The sequence below is a fragment of the Onychomys torridus genome, chromosome 3 (assembly GCF_903995425.1).
Source record: "Onychomys torridus chromosome 3, mOncTor1.1, whole genome shotgun sequence".
Taxonomy (NCBI): Eukaryota; Metazoa; Chordata; class Mammalia; order Rodentia; family Cricetidae; genus Onychomys; species Onychomys torridus.
The window spans coordinates 147,997,544-148,011,331 of record NC_050445.1 but is presented as its reverse complement, the minus strand read 5'-3'; the positions used below and the strand labels follow the sequence as shown (position 1 = coordinate 148,011,331).

The 13,788-nt window shown below is 43.6% G+C and overlaps 1 protein-coding gene across 1 annotated transcript; it reads right to left on the bottom strand.

Moving 5' to 3' along the window:
- Positions 1-3,829: 3,829 nt before the first annotated feature.
- On the bottom strand, positions 3,830-4,531 carry C3H12orf60 (chromosome 3 C12orf60 homolog). The gene has a single exon (XM_036180667.1). It carries the CDS (start codon positions 4,529-4,531, stop codon positions 3,830-3,832), a length of 702 nt encoding a protein of 233 aa, XP_036036560.1.
- Between the last annotated feature and the right edge of the window lie 9,257 nt (positions 4,532-13,788).

Sequence of the window (13,788 nt, the reverse complement as noted above, 5' to 3'; positions counted from 1 at the left end):
TAGGGTCTCTGGTGGCTGTCTGGGGAACAGCTTTGCAGTGAGCCCTGGAGAGGCAGCAGTGAAATGATGTAGCAGGAAAAGCCACCCAACACATATTTCCTTTAGTGCCATATGAATGCATTTATTGAGCTATGAGATATACAAAGGATCTTGGGGCTTAGAAGCTGAGGACAGAGTGAGTGAGATGGTTCATCAGGTAAAGGGGCTTACTACAGAAGCCTGACAACCTGAATTGATCTCTGGAGCCCGTGTAAAAAACCAGATATGAGCCAGGCAGTGGTGGCACACAACCTTGATCCCAGCGCTGGGGAGGCAGAGGCAGGCGGATCTCTGTGAGTTGGAGGCCAGCCTGGGCTACAGAGTGAGATCCAGGACAGGCTCCAGAGCTACACAGAGAAACCCTGTCTCGAAAAAACAAAAAGCCAGATATGGTCATGTGCATCTGTAATCCCAGTGCTTCTGCAGTGAAATGGAAAACAGAGGCAGAAGAACCACTTTGAGGCTCATAGACAGCCAACCAACCAGAAACATTTTTATAAATAAGTAAGTAAGTAAGTAAATAAATAAATAAATAAATAAATAAATAAATAAATAAATAATAAAATAAAGAAAAGGATCCTGCCTTAAAAACAAGGTTGGAGAGGAAAACCAACTCCTCCGACCGACCGACCGACCTCTATATGTGTGTCATAGTGTGTGCACACCCACACTCATACACAGTAGCAAGGATAAACTTTAAACTTTTTCTTTTCTTTTAAAAGTTGAATATACTTGACCAGTTCTCTCACAAATGTATAATCTCTAAGAAGAAATTTAATAACAAGCCACAAGAGGAGAATTAAAAGAAAGGAAAATCAAGTCTTATGTATGTGAGAGTCCAAGCATCTGGAAAGATGACTTGAAAAAGAACCAGGACGGCTTTGGATGGAGGCAGCATTTGAGCCAGGCCGTAGGATGTCTGGTGGGAGGAAAGGGTGACAGGAGGGAAGAGAGACAATAAGACATTGTATGTGGTAGTGTGTTGTGGCCAAAACAAGTACAAACCATAGACACAAAACAGGGAAGAAAATGAGACACCCCTGGACCCTGGATACACAAGTTTTCTAGCAGAGAGGAGGGTTTGCTTAGGTGAGCTGTGGCTTCGTGTGGGAAAGAGCTGAGAAAGGAAAGGCGAAGCAGGAATGGTCCTTGAATTTATAGAGCCAAGAAACAGTTAAGTCCGGCAGAGAAAGGGGTGTGGTGGCAGAAGGTGAGACTTAAAGCTACACAGTGTGGGACAGCAAGACGGCTCTGCAGAAAGGGCCCCACCTGCTAAGCCTGATGAGCCGAATTGGAGCCCCAGAACACACATGGTAGGAGACTCCTGAACTTGTCTTCTGACTGCCACACATGCATCACACACCCACGCACACACAAATAGATATTATTTCAAACATTTTTAAATCAATAAGGTCACATAGCAAAGCCAAAATATCAGGCAAAAGCATTTCATCTCCATGCACAATGAGGTTTCAGAGTAAACAGTTTTAAACAGGCAAGTCTTACAGAGTGGCATCATTTTTTTAGCATCCATCAGGGAACACAGTAGAAATGTGGATTCTAAAGCAGGTCCTGTGTCAGCAGACTCATTGGTCTGTGCCTTCACACAGTTTGCTCTAGGCCAGTGGAGAACATTGTAACCTGTGTGGTCATGATTCTCAGGAAGTAAGTTCACAGACCAAACCTTGGAGACAGAAATCATTCTCTGGAAATCGTGCAGATTTATGAGTTTGGTTAAGGATAAAAGTATGGTTCATATTCCCTTGAGTTCTCTCAGAAGTTCAAAAATTTTGAGTATGAAATCTGTAAAGCTGGTCATTTATTTAAATTAATTCAAAACCCAAGTTAACATTTCAGAATTTAAGCTAGGTATTGTAACACACCTGAAACCTAGCACTGGGAGGTGGAGACAGGAGGATGCCGAGAGTGTGCAGGAAGAGAGCTGTAGGCGATGTGTGGGCTCCAGGGTCAGCAAGAGAACCTGCGGGGGCGAGGGGGTGTGAGGATAAAAGAGGAAGACGCCTGCTATGGACCTTTGGCCGCTTCATACACACACACACACACACACACACACACACACACACACACACACACAAACATGAAACTATAGGCTAGTTTAGATATTTCACTGTAATATCTCATTTCTCTTCCTGTTAGTCAGGGGTATCTTCTAGAGGAAAGACTAATGCTCAGAAATAAATTCATATGGACTGTTAAAAGAAACTACTAGACAAGATACATAGTGACTATCTCTCATAGTGATTTCAGAAAAATAATGAAGCATCTTTTGTTTGTGTGTATAAAAATATCTTGAATCCATTTAATATTTTATTTCTATGCCATAGTGCATTATTTTCTTTAATATCTGAAGTTCTATGTGTACTTAAAACAGCAGGAGAGGGGCTGGAGAGATGCTCAGTAGTCAGGATGCTTGCCGCTCTTGCAGAGGACACAGATTCAGTTCCCAGCATCCACATGGTCACTTACAAAGGTCTGCAACTCCAGTTCCAGAGAATCCAATGCTCTCCTTTGGTGTCTGAGGGATCCTGCATACATGTGGACATATACAAATATGCAGGCAAAACACCCATAACATAAACAAGAATAAATGAATATTTTTTAAACAGTGAAATAAAATTTCTGGATAATTTGCTTATTAAATCAGGATTTAGGGTTTAGTTGTCCAGTGATCTGATTCCAATTGACTTTTGTTGAATTAACTCATTTTCTTTTTAAATTTGTTGTTTTGTTTTTGAAACAAGGTTTATATATCCCAGGCTAGGGTCCTCCTGTCTTCAGTTCATGAGCTCTAGGATTACAGGTGTGTACTACCACACCCAGTGTTACTCAGGGCTGGGGACTGAACCAAGGGCTTGGTACAGGCAAGAGAAGCAATTTTCCTACTGAGATATCCCAAGGTCTATCTAACCTTGATTTGGTAAAATTAACAGCCATTTTGCTGAACTTCTGGAACCTTGAAGAGCAGCAAACATTGGTACTGAGAAGTCGGAACACAAAAGGATTGAAGATCACCAGGCAGGGTTTTCCTTCCTGGGGATCTCAAGCCATTTGAGAGAGCCTGTGCTATGCAACTGAGACATCAAGAATCACAAGCCTCCCAGCACGCCACTGAGCAGCTAACCTTCCTCCCAGATATGGTCTCCTCCCTCAGCTGAAAGCATACCTTTCTTAATGAATTGCCTGTTTCTGCTATAGTACAGATTTCTCTGTCCAGTTTTTCTTCTGGGATGCAGAACCCTGAAAATGCCAGCAAGGTGACCCCCAGACTCAGTATCATCCTTTATCAGTATGCATGACAAAGCATGGGCTGTATGTTTCCCAGGAATGAACAGTTACACCTCTTAAGTATGATAATGAACAGATTATAGTATGGTAATGAACAGATTACCATAAGATAATGCCAACACTTGCCTGGACTTCACACTCTTGTGACTGGAAACAGAGTTGTGAAAAGGAGGGACCAGTTGCTTTAATGACGCTTTCAAAGCAACACCCTATTTAGAACTATCCCGGAGGGCAATACTGCCTTGATCCTCACAGTAGGCTGTTCTATTTAGTCACTTCCATTTCAAGCAGGCTTCCTTTAGTTATGCCTTTTTATTGTAACAAATCAGAACTACAGGTAAGTGGTTTGTCACGGGATGACTCTCTACATTTATGTTTAACAAACCACACGTATAGCATTAATGGAATGTACAAAGTACCACAAAAAATTTTAGAGAACTCAAGTTGATTTCAGACAGAAAGGAACACATCTTCCACTGTACCTCTACTTGGCCTTGGCTTCCCTAGATGTGGAGAGATCCCCTTCTATGGTCTTGATGGTTTTCTGGAGGACCTGTAAGGTTGGCTCCATAGTCTTCACAAACTGTTCCAGTTCATCTGCGGCTGCTTCTACCGACTCGTGGGCATTATCAGTTCTTAGGGCATCTTGCAGCTTCTTCAAGGCATCCTCTGAAGTGGCTGGACTCTTCTCGGATGTGGTAGTACCTGGCTGTTCTTTATAGAAGTCACATAATCGAAGACTCATGATGGGGAACTGTATCAGGAGCGAAAGAGCAGATTCCAGATTCCCAAGGATGTGACTACTGTTCAGCACAGAGGCAAGAGCTGGTGTCTGGATACTTTTTAGCATTTCTTTAGCTGTGTGTTGTGGACCCACATTGGCACATTTCTCCACTGCAGAAGTCACAGCAGTCGCCACCTTGGAACATAAAGGCTCCTTTTGCATTTGTTTGTGCTTTGCCTCAAACATCAATTGCATCTCTTTAAAAATTTTAATCATTTGTTCAAAGAAATCTTTAATGTAGCTATCTTCTTTCAGATCCATCTGGAGGATCTGAGTCTTCATCGTGAGGTTAAACAATTCAATGAACTTATTTATGAAGGAAACCAGATCTCGTATGTGGAAGAAGAGTATTTTAGCAGCTTGAATCAGTCTCTCTTTACCCTTTTCTGACTCAGAAGACATTTCTCCAGAAAAGAAATTGAAACCCTGTTAAGCGAAGCAGAATCCAATGAGAACTAAAATTGGAGTTGGCCACCATGAAGAGACTAAAGGGATGCTTTCAATACAAAGATACGTTCTGACAGGGATGGGAAAGCTCTCCAAAACTGAAGCAGACATGACTCTGGGCTTTCATGGAAATAGTAACAGGAATAATTAGGAATGTAGAAGAGGAACGCCTTGGGGAATTTAGGCCACTTGCATGTTAGATAGCTAGGTGGGCATCAGCAGGCCTGGGGGTCACTGACGATCAACCTCCCCTCTCATAACCAGCCTTGGGTCCTGCTGGTAGTTTCCCTGGTAACATATCAATCTTATGAAAGGAAAAAAATAGCACATTTGTCCTTCTTGGAATTGGAAATACTACAGAAGAGGGAAGAAGCATAGAATTGCATCTTAAGATTCAAAATACTGCATGGAAGGAGGAGAGTGGGGAGGGCTTTGTGAGTGACAGAAGACACGCTGAAAGCCCTGCTGTAAAGATGCCCGACGGGCACTAGGGAGATGGCCACCCACAAGCCTGCTGACCTCGATTTGCCCCCAGAATCCTGGGTGGACGGAGACAAGGGACTCCTGAGAGCGGTTTTTCAGGCCTTTATTATCAAACCTAACTTGTCCCTCAGAATGTGTAACTTTTAGTGCCCCACTTTCTCTCCTTGTTTGGGATACTGACCCAAAGCCTAGCCCTGCTTGCCTTGACACTGGTCACCTCCCTCTCTCTCCCTCCCTCTCTCTCTCTCTCCTCCCACCCCTCCCTCCCCCTCTCTCTTCACTCCTCCCCCCCATACAAATGCTTACAAACTTCTTTCTAACCAGGAAGCAGGATTCTCTCTTCTCCGCCCTCACCTCCCTCACCCCAGCCCCTTCCTGTGATGTGGTGCAGTTTATCGGAGAAAGCACTTGTCTCAGCTCTGTGGACAGTTGGTCAGTGTGGAGACGCCACAGAAGCAGGAGCTCCAGACAGGAAGAGAACAAGGAGTGCGTGCTTGGACTCAGCTCGCTCTCCCACCCTTGCACAGTCCATAAGCTCCTCCCGAGGGAGTGGGGCTACTCTCAGTTGGTGGGTCTTCCCACCATGATTAATATAATCAGGATACCGCACCCCCAGACGTGCTCAGAGGCCCTTCTCTAAAGTGATTCTGGAACCTGCCAAGTTGACAACAGGCAACATCACATCCCTTCTCCTGGAAGCTGTCAAGATTTACACCTTGTTCTCTGTCCCTCTCTCTCTCCATCCATCCCTCTCTATTTTGAACTCCAAAATTGTCCCCAAGTTTTCTTCTGAGTTCATTTTTAAATTAGTTTATCGCTGAGGCTAAGAAACCACAAAAGGATCCCACAATGCTCCTTGGTAACATACATAATCAAATATTGTATGCTGTCCCAAATACATATTCACCTGGAGATAGTGGGTAGGATCCCTCAGGAGCCCTAACAGTCCAGAGACTTCATTCTAACCTGCCCTTTCCTCTTCGTTCCTCTCTGGTTTATAGTGCCTGGTTGTTGGAGCTTGATAGTGTGTGCCTAGTGATAGGAAATCACATGTCCACACGGCTGGGCTTGCCCGGTGGACTGCCTAATTATTTCTGGTTCAAAATAGCCATTTCCAGGTCAGAATATCTCGAGTGGCTAGGTCTCCATGGCTTTACATGGTTGCATAAAGCGCACGCACATGGCCATGTAATCTACGCGCATGCATGGAGTAGCCACATGCGGTCTTGTACGCATGTGCGGCCCACTCTTTAAAAAGCCGGTGCCATTTTGCACAGGTCTCTCTTCTCTCTTCTCTCTCTCCTCTTCTCTCCTCTCCTCACTCACGTGTGTGCTTCACACAGGCCTGTCACCTCTCTCCTCTATCCTATATTAATAAACAGCTCTTCTGTGGATTTGTCATGTTCGGGACATGTTCCTCGCAGGGTAAGAGCGCCGCTAAATAACTAACACCTAGACCCTCTCCCCTGCCATACCAGAACAAAGGACAAAATAGTACATACACCAGTGGGTGCCAGGCAAGTCTTATGATTAGACAGGGGGTTGTTAGCTCCCAGACAAGTCCTATGATTAGACTGGAGGTGGCTGCCTTTAAACTGGAAGGCCCAGGATAAACTACAGTTGTTGGGCCAACCCCATGACAAGTCTGAGAGATGCATGAACTTGCAGTCCTCCTGGGGACTCATGCATCACTGGTAATTAGGCTCATGCACCTATGGAGCCATCTGCCACCACCAGCCAAGGGCAACCGTGTAGGTAACCAAGATGGTGGTACCCCCATAGGCATAGCCATGGTGGTGCTAATAAAGACAATGATGCCTATGTGGTTGCCTCAGATCTACACTTCATCCAGCCACTGACTCCTCTAGGACCATCATACTCCTTATTTACCTGCACAGACATCTGCTTAGTCATTCCCACATTCTCTTTCCTTCCTCATTTCCTCCCTTCTCACTTCTTTCAGCTTCCTGGAGTCCCACTAGGAAAATGCAGACAGCAGACCAAGGCATCATAGGCTTGGACACAGAGACTGCCATAGCAGCAATGGCAGCCATTGCCTGTGTCTTCACACTTAGGGCCATCTCTCCAGAGATCAGCTGCTGTCCTGTGCCTGTGGGGATGGACAACTTGAAAAGGGTCCCCATACCTGAATGCTTATCTCACATGACCTACAGGGCCACTCCCTTCTGTGAATGGGGGTTTGAAATGTGGGGCCCAGATGCCAAAAAGCAAGATGCAGCAGAAGGGACAGCCTGGGGACAGCATTCAAGCTCAACACTGTCCAGGATCTAAATGTCAGAGACCTTGCTAGGCAACAAGGAAAATGAGCAGGGGAGTGGGGGGGGGGCATTCCTTTCAGGTCTCCTGGTTCCTGGTTAAGTTTGTTCTATGTTTTCTTGTCTTGGCATTGATGCCCTTCTGTGTCATCACACTGTGGTGTTCTCAAAGCCTTCCAGAGATAGGCAATTCTCTACTGATCTAATCCTTTGAGTAATAAGACTTTTCCTTGGGCATGAGGTCCAAAGCAGTGATGGGAATTACTACCCACCTTCAATGTTAATCTACAAATACAACACTGACAGACATGCTGGGTTGCAGAGATGGCTCAGTGGTTAAAAGCATTGGGTGCTCTTCCAGAAGACCTGCATTCCGTTATACTTACCTACATGGCAGTTCACAGCTACCTGTAACTTCACTTCCATGAGATCCAGTGCCCTCTTCTGACCTCTGCAGGCTCCTGCACATGTTGTGCTCATGTACGCTGAGCACACACACACACACACACACACACACACACACACACACACACACACACACACACACACACACACACTATAAAAGGAATACTGAGAGCTGATATGGGGAGAAATAGTCTTCCCCAGGGATAAGCCGTCTAATTGATTATCCAATTGTTACCCACACCAAATGTTAAGTACTGAAATCATGTACATACAAGTAACACTAAATGGAGTGAGCAGGTTGTATTTATATATTTAGAGTGTGTGTGTGTGTGTGTGTGTGTGTGTGTGTGTGTGATCATAGCAGCTAAAGAAACAGAAGCCATGACTTCAAGAGGGAGCAAGGGAGGGATGGGATGCTGGGAGGACAGAGACATTCAGCCACTGATCTTCCAGGCCCAGTGCAGCTCTGCTAAGAAGACAACTAGTGATGAAGAGCAGAAGTCCTAGCCTGGAAAAAACAAACTCCTGAGTATGCTTTCGGCTGTCTCTGGTTTTGTATCTCCTGAGAACCTGAACACAGCCACCAGCAGCACATAAAGGCCCAAATGCAGCAGAAGTCACAGAAAATGGATCTGGAAGAGTTGATAAGATGGATTCTCAGAGCTATAACCAAGGAGTCATCACCTCTACTGAACTGGTTCTGTTTGGCTTTATGGCACTTTTTGATAAAAGAAAAATTCATTAAAGAACAGAAGATACAGAAACAAGTCTGTCAATTTATTAATCGCTCAAGTTACATTGCTAATGACATCAGCAGATTGTATTGTAGGAAACCGAAGGATTCTTAGAACTAAGCCAGGCAGAAGTGGCTATGAACCAGACAGGCAGAGGGACCCAGCAGAGACCAGCAGAGTCTGGAGGTCATCACATTCCACCAGAAGCTTCCACATGAACCCACATGAAAAAGCCCTTCAACAATACTCCTAAACAGCAGAGGGGACACAGACTCGGGAAGCAAGGTAAGCGATGTGGAAAGTCCTAGGAACATTATAATCCTCTGAATTGCAAGAGTTAAGGGCTTTGGAATAATGCCAATTGTGAGAAGCCATATATAGTGCCAGCTTTGTTTCGAGAGGCTCACCGGGCATGCTTTGAAGACCCCAGGAAAGGAAGATGTAGACTGAGTCACTGAGGGAGAGAAGCGACAAAGACATTAGTTTTAAGAAGGCTGGAGATGCCATGACGTGTGTGTGAGAGTATGTTGCTCATATGGATGATGATATGTACTTTCTATGCTATGTAAAGAGACCCAGAGCCCGGCCATGAAATAATGAAGGTGAGCTCTTACTTTAGCTAACTCACAGCACTTGCTTGTACTCCATGAAGTCCACCACACTTGGATAGACCATGTGCCTCTAAACAGCCTTTGATGGGGCCGAGCACTGTTTTTCTCGGAAATGTCTCAAGTCCACAATGGAATCTTTTGATAAGTGGGAATGGATAAACTTGATGGTCTGCTTTCTGCTAAAAATTAATAGTGCATTCCATTAAAAATATTTCTCAGAGAAATTTGTACCAGAAAATGTATCATCGCATCACAATTAACTTAAAAAGTAAACACTGGGGCTTCGCTTTGAAGTGAGCCTCAGGACTAGTGAACAGCTGCTCTTTCCCACTGCAAAGCTTGTGGTCCTATTTGTATGCCGTCTCCACTCACAAGTGGAGAGTGAGGAGCCGAGACGGCAGGGCATAAACTGAGAGAACACTAGTGACAGCATCGGAGCCTTGCCCTCCCACCACCCACCCACCCCACCCCACCCCACTCCCGTGTGTGTGTGTGTGTGTGTGTGTGTGTGTGTGTGTGTGTGTGTGTGTGTGTGTGATGTACTATATAATTATTATGGACAAAGCCCAGATCTACACAACAGTGGTTGCACTGGCATAATGAGTTTGCATGTATACCCTCCAACCTTCAACCCAGCTTTAGAAAGGACAGAATGAGGCCCACCTTACTTCTCTATGATCCCGCTCTACTGTTTCTTCCAATGTAGTGAGAATAAACCCAGGCTCTTATCATTTCATCTCAAATGTGCTGAGTGTGTATTCCTAACAGAAGAACTCTTTCTGAAATGTATCCTATGTTCTTCAAGTCAACACTATTTCAACAAGACCACCTTGGAGAGAGATCAGTATCACGGCACAAAAATTTACTTTGGGTATCAGCAGACAAGCTTTTAAAATGCAATTTGATTATGTCAAAGGTAATAAAAAATTAGGATCAGTAAGATAGCTCAGTGGGTAAAAGTATGTGCCACCAAGCCTGAAAACCTGAATTCCATCCCCAGAAGTCACAGGGTGGAAGGAGAGAATGACTTTTACTTCCACGTGAAAATAATCCCTACTAGGTTGTTTTTCTACTTATTTGTTTCAAGGAAATAACAGATGATGGAGGGAAAAAATAAACTATCCATACAAACATCACAACGGTGACATACTTTGAGATTTAATGAATTATGATAAAGATTTGGAATAGTTCATGTAACTAATAAAGTGCTTATAAAATTAGAAATATAGGAAAGTAAATGAGCCAAAGTAAGAGGAATTTTATTATTACCACAATTTTACCATTATTATAACTTTGTAAAGATTCTTTATGTACACAGAAAAAAATTTCAGAACAACAAACTAAGATAGCAGGATTGCAGATGTCCTTCTCTGTTTAAAAGTCCACAGATTAGTGGGATGGCCTTATATGTAAAATACTCTGTCAGTTACTATTTTTAATTTCTCAATATTATAATTTGAGCATCTACCAGAAAACAAATCATATGAGGCTTTCTCTGTGAATTTTCCTGCATTCCCCTCAATCTTAATTCTCTCTTTAAATTCCCATAGCTCTTGGGAAACTGTGACCACCAAGAAGTGACAGAGAAGTGAGGGACAGGGTGGGTAAGAGCAAAGCATAATGAGATGTATGTATAAATCGCCATAATGAAGCCCATTACTTTGAATGCTCACTTTAAATTTTAATTTAAATAGGCACTTTTAAAGCATGATAAACCAGGTGTAGTGGTACATGCCTTTCTTTAATCCTAGCACTTGGAAGGCAGAGACAAGAGGGTCTCTATGAGTTCAAGGTCAGCCTGGCTTACATCAAGAGATTCATGCCAGCAGGAGCTATTAAAACAAATAATAATAATCCTGACTCTCAGCATCCTTTCTCTGGTAATGTGGTTCTTTTCCCGAAAACTAAGCCCCTGCATAGTGTCATGAAATTAACATTAAGTCCAATATTTCTCTCCCACTCCTCTGAGACAGTCTCTCGTCACCTAGGTGGCCTTGAAATCACTCTGTAGTAGAGGCTGACTTTGAACTTGAACTCCTGATCCTCCTGCCTCTACCTCTTAAATTCTGGGACTGTAGTTAGTTATGCACGACTACTCTTGGACTCAAAATCCTGTTTTAACAGCCAAACACATCAAACAAAATTGTACCCCCTAGAGCTCAGATGTACACCAAGCAAAGCAGAACTGTATCAGCAAAGGCTGGAGTGAGATGGGACTCCCAGGAGCCACGGGCTCCCCCTGCTGGCTAGCAAGTCCCCAGCAGGCTGCTGCAGGGTTCTTCAGAATGTCGCTTACTTGAGTGGACGGCAGCCTGTAGAACTGGAGTGAATCCCCAAACAGGACTTTTTCACTGACAGGAAGCAGTGGCTATGTGATAACTCAGATTTTATGAAATCCCAAATCTACCATACATGGGTGTGTTACCTGTGTTAAACACACCTCCGAGGCACCTGGTAATGCCATAATCTTTAACAGGCTTCAGGCAGGTAACTGTCAAAAATGTAAAAAAATGGTAGTGAGTTTATGACCCAGAACCCTCTTGGTATAGCATTGTGTCAGTCGGTAGGCATGAGTGATCTTTAAGAAGTCTGACTAACTGCGGGCTTCTGTTCCACTAAGTAGAGCGCTCAGATTGGCATTCAGAAGCAAACAGTTGAAAGCCAGATGGAAGCGCCACACATTACCAACTCTCAGTCCTCCATGCAGCATCGAGCCTCCTCTTAAGCACCAAGGACATATTTAAAGGAATCAATTCAAAAGCCCACACATTGTGACCTTTCCTGAGTGCACTATTAATATAGAGTAATACAATGTGAGTCAGCCTGGCAGTGGTAGCACACGCCGTTAATCCCAGCACTTGGGAGGCATGAGCAAGGTGGATCTCTGTGAGTTCGATGCCAGCCAGGTCTACAGAGCAAGATTCAGGACAGACACCAAAACAACACAGAGAAACTCTGTCTCAAAAATAAAATAAAATGTGAATCATTTAAAAATTGACTCTACACAAGTCAAACACAAATCTTGTACAACCAATTTTTTTTTTCCAACTTGACATTGTAGTTTAGATGTCTTAACTTCCTAACATGATTAGAAATGCCAAGAAAGTGAGGCATCACCAGCTGTTTCTTCTTTGTGCATCACAGAGAAAAGCCCTCCTGTAAACTGTGCCAAACACAAACTGCAAAAGTAGTTTAGGGGTGTCAACCGGCCTTAGTTTCAGTGTTAGGGTAGACAACATCATATTCTTGCAAGTGTGCTCTGATGCACTGCGTACAAGATAACTGGTTCTTTAAACAGAAAAGGATGCAAACAAGAACACCACCATCAGAACACAGGTTGGTCAAGTCAGTTACTTGCCTTGTGAGGAAAAAAAAACAAACAAACAATAAAAAACCAGGAAGACAGATTACAACACAGACAACAGAGAAACGATTGTTTGGTAAACCTCATATACACATATATGATTGTGTGTATATAATATATGATTTTTAAACAGGGCCAGAGAGATGGCTCTGAGGTCAAGAGCACTGAATGCTCTTTCCAAAGAATCTGAGTTCAGTTACCAGCACCCACATGGGGGCTCACAACTGTCTGTAACTCCAGTTCTAGGGGATCCAGGGTCTTCTTCTGGCCTTATAGGGCACTAGACACACACATGATACACAGACATACATACATTCAGGCAAAACACATGCAGGTATGAACACATAAAAATAAAAATAATTATAAAACTAACCATTGCAGAGTTTACCAGAAAAGTCAAAGTGCTGAGCACACAGAAAGCCTATTCAATATATGCACATTAAGTAGCACATTGTTCTTTCTCTGCCCAGTTTTTCAGTAAAATAAATGCAGAAAATATGGGTGTTCTCTCTCTTAACAGAGGGTGCTGTGAGCCACAATCACAAGCACAAGAAGTCCCTTCCCAGACACTATGTTAGTCTATAGTGTGCTTTTGCTGCTTCCTAGTGCTTTTGTGAGAAGCCACTACCTTCGTCCTGACACTCCCTCTAGCCTGTCTTAGTACCGGTTGTGGACAACGCAGAGGCTGCTTTCAGCACTCGGGAGGCTGTAGGAGAATCACTGTGAATTTGAGGCTGTACTGGGCTACCTGGTGAGTTCATGTGAGCCTGAGCTACAGAGTGAGACCCTGTTTCAAACAAAACAAAGCAAATGGTCACCTGCAATATAGACTACACTAAATTGTTTAATGTGTATGCTTTACAAAGAAGAGTTCCAGACATGATCATAACTGTCCTGTCCTTGTATAGGGTCCACCTCTCAAATGATATTTCAACCTACCATCTTGAAAATATACTCTTATTCTGAGAAATGTTTGTCTTTTGAGTCAGGATCTCACTGTGTTGCTCTGGCTAGCTTGGAACTTGCTTTGCAGCCCAGGTTGATTTTGAACTCACAGAGATCTGCCTGTGTCTGTGTCCAGAGTGCCAGGGTCAAAGGCATACCACCATGCCTGGCTCATGAAGAATTTTAAAGATTCTAATATTGCATAGGTGTCAATTTTGGATAGTCCTTATGTTTTAAAAACAATTTGTTCATAGAGGTATAATGATGCTAATATTTTACTTCTGTTTTAAGATTTTGAAATTAATTATTGGAGAGAGGTGAGGTGGTTGTGGGTGGGTACACCATGGTAGGCGTGTAGAGCTCAGAGGATACCTTGCAAGGGCCAGTTGTGTCA

Coding starts and splice junctions, on each gene's coding strand:
- C3H12orf60 (XM_036180667.1), bottom strand. CDS start 4,531: ATGTCTTCTGAGTCAGAAAAGGGTAAAGAGAGACTGATTCAAGCTGCT.